The sequence below is a fragment of the Borostomias antarcticus genome (genome assembly GCF_949987555.1).
Source record: "Borostomias antarcticus genome assembly, chromosome: 1".
NCBI classification, from domain to species: domain Eukaryota; kingdom Metazoa; phylum Chordata; class Actinopteri; order Stomiiformes; family Stomiidae; genus Borostomias; species Borostomias antarcticus.
In genome coordinates this window covers 30,730,883-30,745,528 of record NC_140234.1, presented here as the reverse complement: position 1 = coordinate 30,745,528, position 14,646 = coordinate 30,730,883, and the positions used below count along the sequence as shown (strand labels likewise).

The window sequence follows — 14,646 nt, the reverse complement described above, 5'->3', positions numbered from 1 at the left end:
TGACCACACTACACTTTGTTTTGTATCTTATCTTATTTTTTGCACTAGCATGTTGTACTTCTCCTTGCGCTGCCCTGTCTTTGCACTGTCCTGTCTCGTCCCTGCACCCTGTCTAATGCTGTCTCCATGTTTTGCACCCAGCTGAAAGCAAATTCCTAGTATATTGAAAAACTACAATGGCACTAAAACAAATTCTGATTCTAACATCTCTCATTGTTGATAATAAGACAATTCTAATTTTGTCTGAAGTTATGTCCATCACAGAGATGACCGTATGGGGCCCCCTACCAACTGTCATACTGTATAGTACAACATAACCACATTCTGCATACAAATGCAATATTTTTCTTATTTCTCGTTCAAGGGGAAGAGAAAATGGCATTGCAGATCAAGAGTTGTTGTGAATAATGCATTCTGAAGGCTGACAGAAGCAGCTGGCCCTGTGGGACTAGTCAAGCTCAGCCTGTTTAGATTTTTTCAACAAAATTGAATTAGTGTCAGCAAATGTAAAGCATGATAGATTTTCTCTGTAGATGCGGGACATAGCCATGCAAAGGCTTGTTTAAGTTTATCATTACAAATCTGATGCAAGCAGACACAATTTCTCAGTCTGACTTGACCTCGGAGGAGGTGAGGGGGTGTTTTCAGTTGCTAGGTAGCAAGACATGTCTGCATTTAGTCTTCAAAAGAGTTGTTGCCTGTAAGAGCCTGGTTGACCCTTGTTGAAAACCCAGCTGTTCAACAGACTTTCAGTTTGTAAAGTCATCCATGCTGTAGAGACAGGTACAATTAAAGGGGAATGCCGCTGTCATAGCAAGTTTAGCTCAAATAATAATAAACTTTATTACAGGCTCATAGCCCACATAGTAAAGACAGTACATTACATATAAAAAAAAAAAAAAAAAAAAAATCTATGTTATAAAGGGGGTGCGTGCACAGAGGAAAAAGGAGCTAGCTTACTACTGCATGGATCAGTTAAATGTTGGTGTGTACAGATCGGTTTCATTGAGGACAAAGCGACATTTGAGCTAAACTTGCGGCGTTCCTCTTTAATGTAAGAAGAGAACCTTGCCTAACCCTAAGAGGCGTGCCTCAAGTGTCCATGCATTTACATCTACATCTTAGTCATGTGGCAGATGTTTTTATCCAAAGCGACTTACAATTTGTAATTACAATTCATCTAAAGTACTGATTTGTTTTTTGGGGGGGGGGGGGTTAAGTGAACCTGCTGAACACCCCAGTCATTGTCGTATGGCCTTCTATAAGGACAGGACATCAGCAGTCACAGTGCTAGATCATACACATACATGATGTAAGGGTTAGGGGTTGGGCGGGGTTGGGCGGGGGGGCGGGGGGGGGGGTGACCCAGTGGATACGGACCTTGTTTAGGTCATACTTTACAATAAGGGTCACAAAAAACATTAGTTAACTGTTAACTAATGCTTATTTAGGGTTAGGTTAGGTTACTAATGTTAATTCATACCTTAGTTAAGTTTAGGGTTAGGTGAGTTAACCTTAGTTAACATAAATAACATTAGTAAATGGTTAAAAGAGGCATTAGTTAACTGTTACTTAATGCTTAATAATGCATTAACTAATGTTTATTAATGTACCCTTATTGTAAAGTGTTACCCTTGTTTAGGGTAAGGGATATGTTGGGGAGGATTTGTACTGTATGTGTGTGTCACAACCTGGAGCATTTGTGTTAAGAGTGAGCTATGCTTCTTAATCCCTAATGGGATTACTCATGTCATCATTATCATGATCATGAAAATACAATATTCCTACATTGATTCCAATACAGGTCCTACGCAGCCTCTATACTCCAAGCTCTGGGTTTATCTGTCTCCATGGTGATTTATAGTTCAATTCATCACCGTGTAATGACTTTTATCAGGAGGCTCTTGTGATTAATTAGAAAGGGAAAGGAGTATTGTGTCACTTCTTTATTCTGGCTGAGTCATTTCCTTTATGCTACACATCCTCTGTGTGCTTCCGGAGGTTCATTATGCCAGGTGACACCTTTAAAACAGTAGATCTTAAAAGATGTACTATTGCATTTATAGGAGTTACAGTTGCTAATACATTGGTGTAAATGGACTTATAATTGCAACACAGTGTATTTGGAGTGGTACAGTCTAGTTTTTTGAAACATTTTTGTTTTTGTGGGTGTATTCTCAGAGCATTGGCACACTTAACCTGACAGTGTGAGTCCTGTCGAGCATTGCCTTTTAAAGAAAATAGCTTTTCAGTTTGTGTTGAAGTGGCCTGATGCCTCAAGTAGCACTCAATGCTCTGAACATTAAGGCCACGTCAGTGGAATTGTGAGTCCTTCAAAGTAAAAGTCCTTCAAAGTAAATGGTAAGGCAAAAATGTCAAGTCGTGTTCAGTACATAGACAAGGGTAGCATAACAGGTAAAAATGTCAAGTCGTGCTCAGTACATAGACAAGGGAAGCATAACAATTAAAAATGTCAAGTCGTGTTCAGTACATAGACAAGGCAAGCATAACAAAACGAGAGGTGAAGTACGTATTGTCCGTAGATGCCTGTGGTCACCAGTGAGTGTGTTTCTTCTCTTGCCTTCATGCTCCACAGACTTAACATCGGCAAGAACGACCTGCTGACCTTCTATGACGGAGACGACCTGACGGCCAAGGTGCTGGGTCAGTACGGAGGCGCGCGGCCCCGCTTCAAACTCTACACCTCCACGGCCGATGTCACCATCCAGTTTCAGTCCGACCCCGCCACCAACGTCTACGGCTACAGCAACGGCTTTGTGGTGCACTTCTTTGGTGAGGCCCCCACCCCCCGGACGGAGACGAGAACAAGGAGAGGAAGAGTGCATGTGTGGGGCGGAGGGGTGGGGGGGAGAGAGAGAGAGCGTAAGGAGGGAATGTGGCGAGAGAGCGCGAGGAAGTGGAAATATGGATGGAGAGATAGGAGGACTGCTAGAAAGGGTGGGGGGGAGGGAGGGAGCGTCCGAGCATCAGGAAGCTTCCAGAGGTTAGTAATAAGCCATTCCATCAGCATGGCAACACACCAGAACCACGAAGCAGAGATTCTGATAAAAAACTGAACTGAAATGAATTCCTTGCGAGAGAGAGAGAGAGAGAGAGAGAGAGAGAGAGAGAGAGAGAGAGAGAGAGAGAGAGATGGATAAGAAGGCAGATGACCAATCAGAGAGGAGGGGGTGGGTTGGTAATCTCTTCACGGAGGAACACAAGGTCTGGCCAAGTGCTGCAGGTGCCTCTGGGATATTACCTGATCAGAGTCCCTAACACAATTACACCGAGTGTTCGTCTATTAGCCTGGTTTAGCAGAGGGCCTTGGCGCATGTTGCCATGGGAAAAGGGGGCGCGGCCAGGCAGCCTGTCTGGCACACAGCCCTCCCACAAATCCACACAAATTAAATGTTCTGCACTCCGTTTCCCTGAGTTCAATTCAGAGACAACGCCTCAAGTTCTTCGGAGATTTCGCTTATTCAATTGATAAGTTAAAAAAAAATCCCCCCCAAGGGTGTTACATTTTGTAACCTTCTTTCCGTTTACCTGCAGTTACCTGATAGTTCCCTGCAAATGACACCTGCCGCCCCTTTCTCTCTCTCTCCCCTTCATACCTCTCTCCCTCTTTCCTCCCTCTTTCCTCCCTCCCTCGCTCTTTCCTCCCTCTTTCCTCCCTCCCTCGCTTTTTCCTCCCTTTCCTCCCTCCCTCGCTCTTTCCTCCCTCTTTCCTCCCTCCCCCCCTCTTTCCTCCCTCCCTCGCTTTTTCCTCCCTCTTTCCTCCCTCCCTCTTTCCTCCCTCCCTCGCTCTTTCCTCCCTCTTTCCTCCCTCCCTCCCTCTTTCCTCCCTCCCTCGCTCTTTCCTCCCTCCCTCGCTCTTTCCTCCCTCCCTCGCTTTTTCCTCCCTCTTTCCTCCCTCCCTCTTTCCTCCCTCCCTCGCTCTTTCCTCCCTCTTTCCTCCCTCCCCCCCTCTTTCCTCCCTCTTTCCTCCCTCCCCCCCTCTTTCCTCCCTCTTTCCTCCCTCTTTCCTCTCTCCCTCCCTCTTTCCTTGCTCTTTCCTCCCTCCCTCCCTCCCTCCCGTGACCACAGAGGTCCCCCGTAACGACACGTGTCCTGAGCTCCCGGAGATCCCCAGCGGTTGGAAGAGCACGTCTCACCCGGGCCTGGTCCATGGCACGGTGGTCACCTACCAGTGCTACCCGGGGTACCAGCTGGTGGGCACAGAGCTGCTGGTCTGTCAGTGGGACTTGACCTGGAGCGGAGATCTGCCCAGCTGTGAGAGAGGTCAATCAGAAACACACACGCACACACACACACACACACACACACACACACACACACAGCACAGATAGAGTATCTAGATGCATGATCAGACCATCTGGCCCAATAGGTCTGGATCTCTGCTCCTAACCCTGCTTATGATTCCTGCTCTGTCCAAAGCAGTCCGGCTGCGCTGATCGCCAGGATTGTGATTGCGTAACCCAAGGTCTGATTCCCTGTCTCTCTCACAGCGACGAGCAGAATACACAGAACATTGTCGCCAAAATGGCCGACTTTCACAGCAGTTCATCATTAACACGCCGGCCACTCTCCAACTGGGCCCAGAATTGAGTTGTTTGGTTCACTGCTGTGAGGGACAGACAGACAGAGATCAATGCCTTGAATCTGCAGCAGCTCTGTTGGTTTGTGCCTCTGGATTTAAAGAAAGGATAGAACAGAATAGAATTGAACGTTATTTGTTCAGCCAAGGCTAAGATATTGACTTTGGCTTCACCTTGAAGAGTAGACTATGCCATCATGATAACAATATTTTTTGCTTTTTTCAAAAAAGTAATCCTGAAAACGTATGTGGATCATGAAGTGGTGTGTGTGTGTGTGTGTGTGTGTGTGTGTGTGTGTGTGTGTGTGTGTGTGTGTGTGTGTGTGTGTGTGTGTGTGTGTGTGTGTGTGTGCGTGTGTGTGTGTGTGTGTATGTGTGTGGGTGGGTGTGCGCATGCTGCGTTTCTTTGAGCAGTGCTGTCCTGCGCTGATCCTGGGCCTGTGGAACACGGTCGTAGGGTGATGTCCGGCCCACACCTCACTGTGGGCTCCACCATCCAGTACATCTGCAGCACGGGCTACACCCTGTCTGGAAACAGCCTCCTGTCCTGCTACAACCATGGATCATCTGGACCCAGGTGGAGCCAGAGGCTGCCTAGATGTATCCGTACGTAGCTTACCTCACACACACTGGAACAGTCTTCTGAATGCACAACAAACACACAGGAACAGTGTTCTGAGGTTGTTTGGAACAACAGTCATGTGATGAGTAGCGCTGCCTGCAACAGAAAAGGCCAAATATCGCCTCTGAATTTTGGGGAACTCCTCTTTGGTGTAGTGGTTTTTTTTTTTTTATAGTTTTTTTCAAATTAAATTCAAATTTCAAAATTTTCCACAAACATAACAAGAAAAAAAAACACACATTGACATACAGTACACATCGCTATGCCACAGACCCCACAACTCAGCCCTTGAGTGGGCTAGAAACACACGGTCCTCGCCGGTGGGGGCAGGTCGGTGTCCTGGAGAGGTCTAATTGCTTAAAGCAATACATCGCAATATTTGGACCTTTACAAACATGTCTGGTGCTATTTCTCCAATTAGATTTACTAAAAGTAAGCTGAATCGTCCAAACAGTGTACTCAGAAAGATAATACATTGACATTTATTACCTTTTAAAACTTGCGCCCCGGGACGCAGCATTCAGTCGTACGTTGTGCTGAAACAACACAGTAGTATCTAACTATTCCGGCGTCTATGGATATCATGCGTTTTTTGAGAAAACCAAAGCGAAACATCACAGAGGAAGCCAGAAAAAGAAAAAGACAATCTGATAACGTTACGACAGTATGACAGTGCACTTACTCTAGGACTGTTCCTAGAGTTCGGACTGAGATGGGCAAAAAGGCTTTTATGTACTCTGCCCCCTCAACATGGAACACTTTACAAAACACGCTTAAACTCCAGGACAGAATCACTCTAAATGTATTCAAAAGTGCTGTAAAGGCTATAGAAACCCAATCTATTGGTAGTTGTAATTGTTAACTGATCGTCATATAAACTATTACTGATTTTGCGCTTTGAGCTAGTCTTGTTAACATTTGTTGTCATTGTTGTAGCGGTTGTTATTGTTGTTTTTTGTTGTCATTGTGTATCGTAACCTTAATGTTTAGTTGTGTATCGTAACCTTTATGTCTTTTTTTCAGGAAACTGTGTTGCTGCCACTCTTGGCCAGGATTCTCTTGTAAAAGAGATTTTAATCTCAATGAGTTTTTAACCTGGTTAAATAAAGGTATAAAAAAAATAAAAAAAATAATAAAAAGAGCCTGTGGGGGCGCAAATCTGAAAAAACGCTATGTATTGCTTTAAAGCATCATCCTTTTGCCATTCTACTTAATATGCATGCTCACTAAGGGTCATAAGTAGAATTTAAACAACTTGCTCATATTTAAAGCTACAGGTTCAGTTCAAAGTTTAAACTACCTAGGCTGAAAAGTTTAAAAGTATTCAAGTTCTTAGTTTCTTTAGGTAATGCAGTCCAGCTTCCTATTCTGACAGTTCCACATATCAACTAAGCTTCCAGGTTTTTCAACTTCCAAGCTTTTTAGCTATACATTCCATAATTTATTCCATATTTCAGCTATGACAGTATTACATTTTATCTTACAGTTTTTGTAACGATTAAGTTTGTAGTTTCTTTAGGTAATGCAGTTCAGCTTCCAATTCTGCCAGTTTCACGTTTCAGCTTCCTGGTTTTTTAGCTTCCAGGTTTTTCAGCTGTGCAGTGTTGCATTTGAGCTTTCAGATTTTTCACATTCATGCATTTTCTGCATTTTCTGCAGGATATGCAATTTTCTACTTATTTTTTTGGCTCTCTTTAACTCCTTCATACAGTACTTTGAGCTACTCAGACTATTCAAGTATCAAAATGTTCAGCCCCTTAAGGACATTATGGGACTTCTTTCAGATTTGTAATACCTTTTATACTTAAAATTTTTATATTCTGCTTTTTCAACAAAAAAATCAATGGAAGTCAATGGGGAAATTTTGAAACCTTCTTCAACCTTCAACTCCTTCATACTTTGAGCTACAGAATCAAATCAAATCAAAGCTTTATTTGTATAGCGCATTTCATACCCAGAGGCAACACAATGCGCTTTACAGAGAACAAGGGAGGTGGGCATACGTCCCACCCCTACGCCTGGGTCCAGGTAGAGGCAGGGGTCGGGGGTAGGGTGGGGGTAGGAAAAGGATACGTACCCGGGTTAGGGTGAGGGGAAGGGGGACTGGGCCCAGGTCCAGGCCTAAAGCCGGTGGTGGACTAGTGTATGTCTGTGTGTACGTGTGTGTGTTAACTAAATGCTACGACATCTACAGAAACCATTCAACTATCAAAATGTTCTGCTCTTTAAGGTCATTATGGAGTGTGTGTGTGTGTGTGTGTGTGTGTGTGTGTGTGTGTGTGCGTGTGTGTGTGTGTGTATTCATCCTCTTTTTCCCCCTCTCCCAGCTGAGAGCTACGAGCCGTGTAAGAACCCAGGCACCCCGACCTTCAGTGTGCCCAGCTCTGAGAAACGCCTCTTCCAGGCAGGCGAGACCCTCCGCTTCTCCTGCCTCGGAGGCCACGAGCTGCTGGGGGAGCCTGTCCTCCGTTGTGTCCCTGGACACCCGTCCCAGTGGAGCAGCCTGCCCCCTGTCTGTAGAGGTAGGAATTGCATTTTGCATTTGTCACTGACAAGCTACAGTACAGTAACTGATCAATCAATAACTGTTCACATGACTGGAGTATCTGGTTTCACGCGGTATGAATCAGATGCTTATTAAAAATCTGTACATCTGAGGACCAGAGTTTTGAACACATTTTATAAATACAGTGTTTATAAAGAGCAAATGTGTTTGTATTGCAATGGTGCAGAGCACAGACAAGGCCCAATGTTTGAGCCATGTTTTAAAAGTCCATCCTTCTTTATGTTTCACCACAGTGATGTTTAGCTCCTCTTTTCTTTTCCAGCGGACTCACTGGAGCACGTCGGTGAGCGCAGGCTGGATGGTGAGTGCTATCACATCCACAACAAAACTACAAAAGTGCTAATCATTTGATTACAGAGCACAATTATTATTTTCATCAAGAGACTGTGTGGGGTCAAATGACTAGCAGTCATGTCAAGCATGCTACACTGGAGAGCGCATATGTGGGGTTACTAGACCATTACATTACATTACATTACAGTCATTTAGCACAGGGTTTCCCAACCTGGGGTCCAGGCCCCCCTTAGGGGGGCGCCAACGCAGGGGGTGCGCCAGGCCTACGGCCTATGAATTGAGGCCTTAATATCATATTTAGCTAGACAAATATTTGTTAAAGAATCATGTCATTGACATATCACATAGCAGTTATAACAAAATACATGATTATGCCTGATAGGGCCAAAAGCCTACTACACTACAATTCTAATTTGTTACAAATTTATCTGAGACTCCAAATCGTGTCAACCCGTTACTGCTAAGTTGTCGAAGCGCTTCATTGTAGCCTAACTTAAACCTGATGGAATTTGCCCTCCCCCGGAAGTCATTGTGAACGTCCAGTGTTTGTCGACCTCCGTCGGACGTAGACTGGACATCCAGTGTTGACCTCCGTAGGATGTAGACTGGACGTTCACAACGACTTGGGGGGCGGGGGGGGGGGGGGTCAAATCCCATCAGGTGTAAATTAGGGGGGCTTTAGGGAAGAAAGGTTGAGAACCACTGATTTAGCAGACGCTTTTATCCAAAGCAACTTAAAATAATTGCATTTAACATAGGTAGTCAGTGTACTACTTGCCAGAATTTCATCTCCTTTCTAAACAAGTGACTAAAACATAATCCACTCTGGGATGGATGGCCTGTTTATCTGTCCACGTGTTTCTCTTCCCAGTGTCCAGTGCAGAGCGGAATATGGAGGGGCCCGGCGTGGCCCTGGCCGTCTTCATCCCAGTGGCCCTCAGCCTACTCCTCATCTCTGGCATCTACCTCTACTTCTCAAAGTAGGCACAGTGTTGATGCTATCCAAAGAAAGACATTATGTTAATGTTATGCTTTTGTAAGTGTGCTATTGTACCCTATGTGACAGTAATATGTGTGTGTGTGTGTGTGTGTGTGTGTGTGTGTGTGTGTGTGTGTGTGTGTGTGTGTGTGTGTGTGTGTGTGTGTGTGTGTGTGTGTGTGTGTGTTCACTGGGTGCCTTTTCAGGGTCCAGGGGAAGTCTCTACGTCTCCCCAATGCCACCAACTTACCATACAATCACATCCCTGTAGAATCAACCCTCGACAACTCTGTCTACGAGACGGCAGTAAGTGTACACTTGCCCTGATTTGGTGTGTGTGTGTGTGTGTGCGTGTGTGTGTGTGTGTGTGTATGTTATGGCCACAGGGGTGACCATAGTAATGTCCTGTGTTTGTTGCGTTGTGTGTTTTGCTGTCCCTTTTGTGTTGTGTTTTGGTTGTCCCTTCTGTTCTCCCATTCATTCATTCATTCAGGTGTCCTGCTTGCAGATTCCCTCCTTCCATTCGTCCCGCCTCCTTGCTGGTTCCCTCCTCCCCTTTGTCATCTCTCCATTCCGTGCAGCTGTGTCCAATTAACTGGTGTCCCTGGCGTCCAATCATCTGTGTCCTCTTCTCTGTTATATATACCCCAACCTGTCCTTTGTTTTGGAGCTGACTCCTTTTCGCTATGTTGTGAAGTGTGTTTTGTTTGTCAGCGGTGTTTGTTTGCTTAGTCTTATGTGTTTGTTTTGGCCTGGTCAGTTAGTGTTGTGTTAAGTATCCTATGTTGTTCAGTATCGCCATTTTGTTGTAGTTCTATTACATTATCATTTGACATACTTTATTCATACGTTGTATGTTATTTCAGTTATCAACGCACAGGGGAAAGGGGACAGGTAAGCTGCCCATGGGCATACATCTCATCACGCAGGCGGTCCTATTGTTATGCACACTAGGTTTAGGGGCAGGTGCCACCCATGTACTTTTTGTTAGATAGTTTAGTTGTCATGGGATAGGTAGACTAGTCAGGAGTTTTACTGAGTTCTTTCCTTTGGCACTGCTCATTGTTCCCTTGTCTCCTGTGTTGTTGCATTATAGGAATAAATCCTGAATTCCTATTTTATCCTTTGTTTCAGTGTCACTTTGTGTTCCTCCTTCACCACTGCCAACACACCTAGTTATAGGTCCCGTTGCCTAGACCAACGGGGCCATAACAGTGTAGAAAGACTACCTGGACACTGAGTGAACTGACCCCTGACTGTGAGAAGCCCTTAGCAAGAGCTTCCACCTGTTCACAAAAAGTGTCGGTAGGAATTTGTCCCCAAAACCAGGCTGTGTTTGGTTGCTACCATTTGTGCCATATCTAAAATGAGTCCATGCATGTGAGCCAACACCTGGGTTGCCAGATTGCAGATTCCTTCTCCAGATCTAATCTACTGTAAAGTGACAATATGGAAATGTAATTGAGGTTTGCAAAGCCACAGTCCGCTCACTTTTAGGTACTGATAAGGGCAATTTAATTTCCTCTGATGGTTCCAGAATGTTGCTCAGGTAACTAAGTGTTTAAGCATGTAAATGTTTACTTAATAATAGACTCACTTAACAGGTTAGGAAAGACTGTCAGTTTGTCCTTGCTATATCATTACGATAAGAGGCACGATAAGAGGCACACATTTGCTGTGAATCTAGGTGCAAAGTTGGCCACAAGCTAGTTGGCCACAAAGTACTTTCTAAATACAGATTATATTGCATGCACTGCATTTTCACCCTGTTTACATTAACTCCACTTAATCACTGCTGACTTTACATCATGACTGACATTTTAGGTGATTGATCACGCTGAATAACGTGTATTTATTCTCCAGCACACAGCAGCTTCATGAAAGTCAAGCCCAAGGTCGTTATAGCATTATTTAATGAATATAGTGCTTCACGGTAACTAACTACTTGTCTCTGTCTCTTCTTTCGACATGATTGCACTCCCGAAGAACAGTGAGGTGAGGACACTAACTGTATATATATTTCCTGTTACAATACATCCTGTAGAGCATACCAATCTATCTCTCCATTTCAATTTCAAGCGTGTTGTAGCGGCGGCCCAAATCTCCCATTTCCCTACAGTGTATATAACCAGGGTTGAGTGGATGTAAATGTATTCCCTGCTATACATAATTCCCTGAAACAGATGAGATTTCACAGCCTGAACCTTAAAGCTCATTGTATTAAAATCCAGTCTAGTAGAGCAGATTCTAGTGGGTCAGTAAGTTTGTTGAACTCAATTTAAAGTCACTGTCACCTCTTGTCAGGTGAAAATGGAAATGTCTGGCAGTTTGAACTGACCACCTTGTCTTCCACATTGTAATTATGTCTGTGTTATGAGCGTGTAGTACCACTATATCTAGTGGATCAGAATATTTAGTGTTTATTAACATAACCACATGCAAATGCAAATGTCAGCACACCCCCAGGATTATTTATTATATCGATCTCATCTGACCCTTATCTTTTTACTGTAGCCTATAGGAAGGGTACCTCTTGTGTCATTTGTCCATCCATCCATCTTCATACGCTTATCCGGGGTCGGATTGCGGAGGCAGCAGTTCCAGCAGGGGGCCCCAGACATCCCTTTCCCTAGCAGCAAAGCATTTGTAAATGTGTAAATTGAGTATTGGAGTCTAACTGTAATGAGCATAATCTGGGAGTCGACAGCAACATTTTACTGTGACTGTGCACCATACATGTGACAAATAAGAGGAATATTGACTTGCCTGCAACAAGTGAATCTATCAATATGAGTATCCTATCTTCTTAACTCAATTCCAATGTAAAGTTTTTAAGTTAATTTTTAAGTTAATTTTTTTATTAACTTTAATAACAAAATCACTACACAGTGAAGAATTAAGTACAATAGTAAACCAACATAAATGTCAAAATAATATTAAAATGTTTTTTTTATTTTTTAATAGTATGAAATATACAATATATCAGTTCATAGTTTACTTAGCCTGGATGCCATTTAAGCATCTTTCTTTCAGTTATTTATTAAAGGTGGGGAGGGGGAGATGTCCCATGCAGCAGGTGTGATTTGTACACCTCCATTTTTAACTGAATACTGCCCCCTAGAAGTGATAGAGTAGGCATCTTTACTCCTATGGGACATTCTGAACTTTGTATTGTTGTGACTGTTAATTTCATGAGATCATACCTCATATCGTTCCTTTATATTTGTTTACAATTTGTTGTTAGATGAGGACCATTTATCCTCTCTTTAGTTATTAACAAAGAATGTTGTCTTTTACAGGAGACACAAGAGTATGAGGTCTCTATTTAGAGGCCCTGACCCTGTGTTTCAGCATGGACAGATATCAAGCCTGTTTGCCTTTCGGAGGTTTGTCTGCACTTCTCAACCCTCCACTGTCAACCCTTCGCCCTGTCCTCTCTACAGAACACGATCTCTGAGGACCTTCCCCACCACAAAGACTGGGCCACGGTATTATTTTTGTAGAGCTTCAACAGCATCGGCCTAGCAGCAGAGTTTATACAGTTTTTATCCGTTGATCTTAAAGACTTAATACACTACGTCATCACAGAAACGTGGAAGGCAAAACGGGACCGTATGCTACAGTAAATGCTAGGCTTGTACCCAACGGGTCCCAAATGCAAATTAGTATGTTTTTCTTTTCTTGTTCCTGTAACAACACAATAGCTAGTGTGTTGTTCAAGCAGTGATCCATTGGATATGAAGTATTACAGTATGCTGTACAATACTTTCAAATTAAATTGTATAAATCACATTCATAACCATGTTTAAAAAAAACGGAAACATTTGTTCAATGATCTCCAAGGATTTGAAATCTGAACGTGCCTTAAATTGAAGGCCCTTACCAAGCAATGCTCACATTATGTATGTTCTGTATATTTCAAATATGTCATGTTTTTGATTTCATAAGTAGCCGACCATAGAAAAAGAGATACTTAAATGGAAGTAAAAATTGTGTTCAATTTACCAATCAGTGTTTTCTGTTCTTCGTCTTCATTGCCAATGAACTGACCAGGAGAGCTTTCAGACTTTTCAGACTTAAAAGCTATTGTAAAATATTTTTCCAACAGCTTTGCCACAGTGGTGATTCTCAAAGGGATGCTGTGTAGTGATGCAATGTATTTGTTTGAAAACACCTAGCTGAACCTATTAGATAACACATCACCATTCAAATTCTCATTATTTCTAACATTTCCACTTGAGAATATTTATCAATGCAAGATGGTGTGATGACAATGATGATGATTGTATAATCTATTTTTGATTCATTGTATATAGTGTGCTGATGAGGCCACTTCATGAACAAAAACACATCTTCAATAAAAGTTATTCAGAAAAACTGGATATGCAAACTGAGTGTAATTTGTTGATTAAGTATTCTATAAACAGTAGCCTAGCATATGCATGTAATCAACCAGTCAACCAAACATACTTTTGTTTATAGCAATTTTATTCAAAGAAAGTAATGCAATGCACTTTGCAATCTGCCTTTAAAATCTGATTAGGGGGATCTAATGACATCATTGTTTGTAGGGGAATTCTGAGGAAATGCGGTTTGTCACGTGGAATAGCCTACCTGGCAATCTGAAAGCGTCAGGTGACGACTGGTCGGGATGGAGGGAGACAGACAGACAGTTCAGTTAATATGGCGAGAAGCAAAAAAGCTTAAATGAATATGCAACACAGACAGGTCGGAGATCAGTTTGCACTGTTCAACAGCAACCCTGCCTACATCAGGTTTAGGTTCATGTTAGCCTACATGAAAAATGAGCTACAACTGTTGCTCGGTTATAATACATTATATGACAAATGTAATGTCTTATTTAGCGTCGAATATGACTTATTTCATAAATATTTACTAGGACTATGTGAAAGGCCATGACACTGCTTATCAGCGTAAAGGGACTTCTACTGGAGCAGACAGTCACAGCCTCCTCCTTCTTTGCCTCTACTCGACGGCTAAAGTCGGACAACATTTTCGGAAAGGTTCAATGGGCACTGCAAGCGTTTCCAATACCTCCACTGCAAGGCGCTGATTGTTCTTGATTGTCCACAACTATTGGCGACTGCCTAGTGCTGATCCTTAAACAAGCCCCCAACTTCTTTCGCGCATGCCAAAACGGCATTTCCGGTTGCGCCAACTCAGTGATGAGCGTGAAACAATCCTCAACAAGCCTCAATAGCATATCCGGGTTGGTCGCCAAACGCGCTGGACAACGCACTCTCTTTTCATAATAAGAGTTTGGGCTGAAATGTGTCTCGCGGTTAATGTTATTAGCAAGGGAAACACCATGGTTTGGAACATAATGATAATATGTCTTAAAATTATTACACACACACACAAAGCAAAACTCTTGACAAAGATGGACCCTGCAATTGTAATAGACGTAGCCTACTATAAATGCATTCCTCTCTCTATCTATCACACACACATTGTTGAGGCATTCCAGTTACTCTTCTCCCATGACACTTGTCACCATGTTTGTGTAATGCTTCTGCATGAAACAGAGTAGGCTAAGGCCTAAATGGTAAATGGACTACACTTAT

The 14,646-nt window shown here is 43.1% G+C and overlaps 1 protein-coding gene across 1 annotated transcript in view; it reads left to right on the top strand.

Annotated features, from left to right (window-relative positions):
- LOC311326430 (seizure protein 6 homolog) overlaps nucleotides 1–9,656 on the top strand; it is a gene marked incomplete at both ends in the record, with an annotated part of 58,373 nt that extends 48,717 nt beyond the window's left edge. Inside the window, 8 exons of the mRNA XM_084459323.1 lie at nucleotides 2,597–2,793; nucleotides 4,090–4,284; nucleotides 5,015–5,206; nucleotides 7,550–7,744; nucleotides 8,051–8,089; nucleotides 8,954–9,062; nucleotides 9,268–9,367; nucleotides 9,555–9,656. Coding sequence (XP_084315449.1) covers nucleotides 2,597–2,793; nucleotides 4,090–4,284; nucleotides 5,015–5,206; nucleotides 7,550–7,744; nucleotides 8,051–8,089; nucleotides 8,954–9,062; nucleotides 9,268–9,367; nucleotides 9,555–9,656 — 1,129 coding nt within the window. The remainder of the gene's footprint in view (nucleotides 1–2,596; nucleotides 2,794–4,089; nucleotides 4,285–5,014; nucleotides 5,207–7,549; nucleotides 7,745–8,050; nucleotides 8,090–8,953; nucleotides 9,063–9,267; nucleotides 9,368–9,554) is intronic.
- Between the last annotated feature and the right edge of the window lie 4,990 nt (nucleotides 9,657–14,646).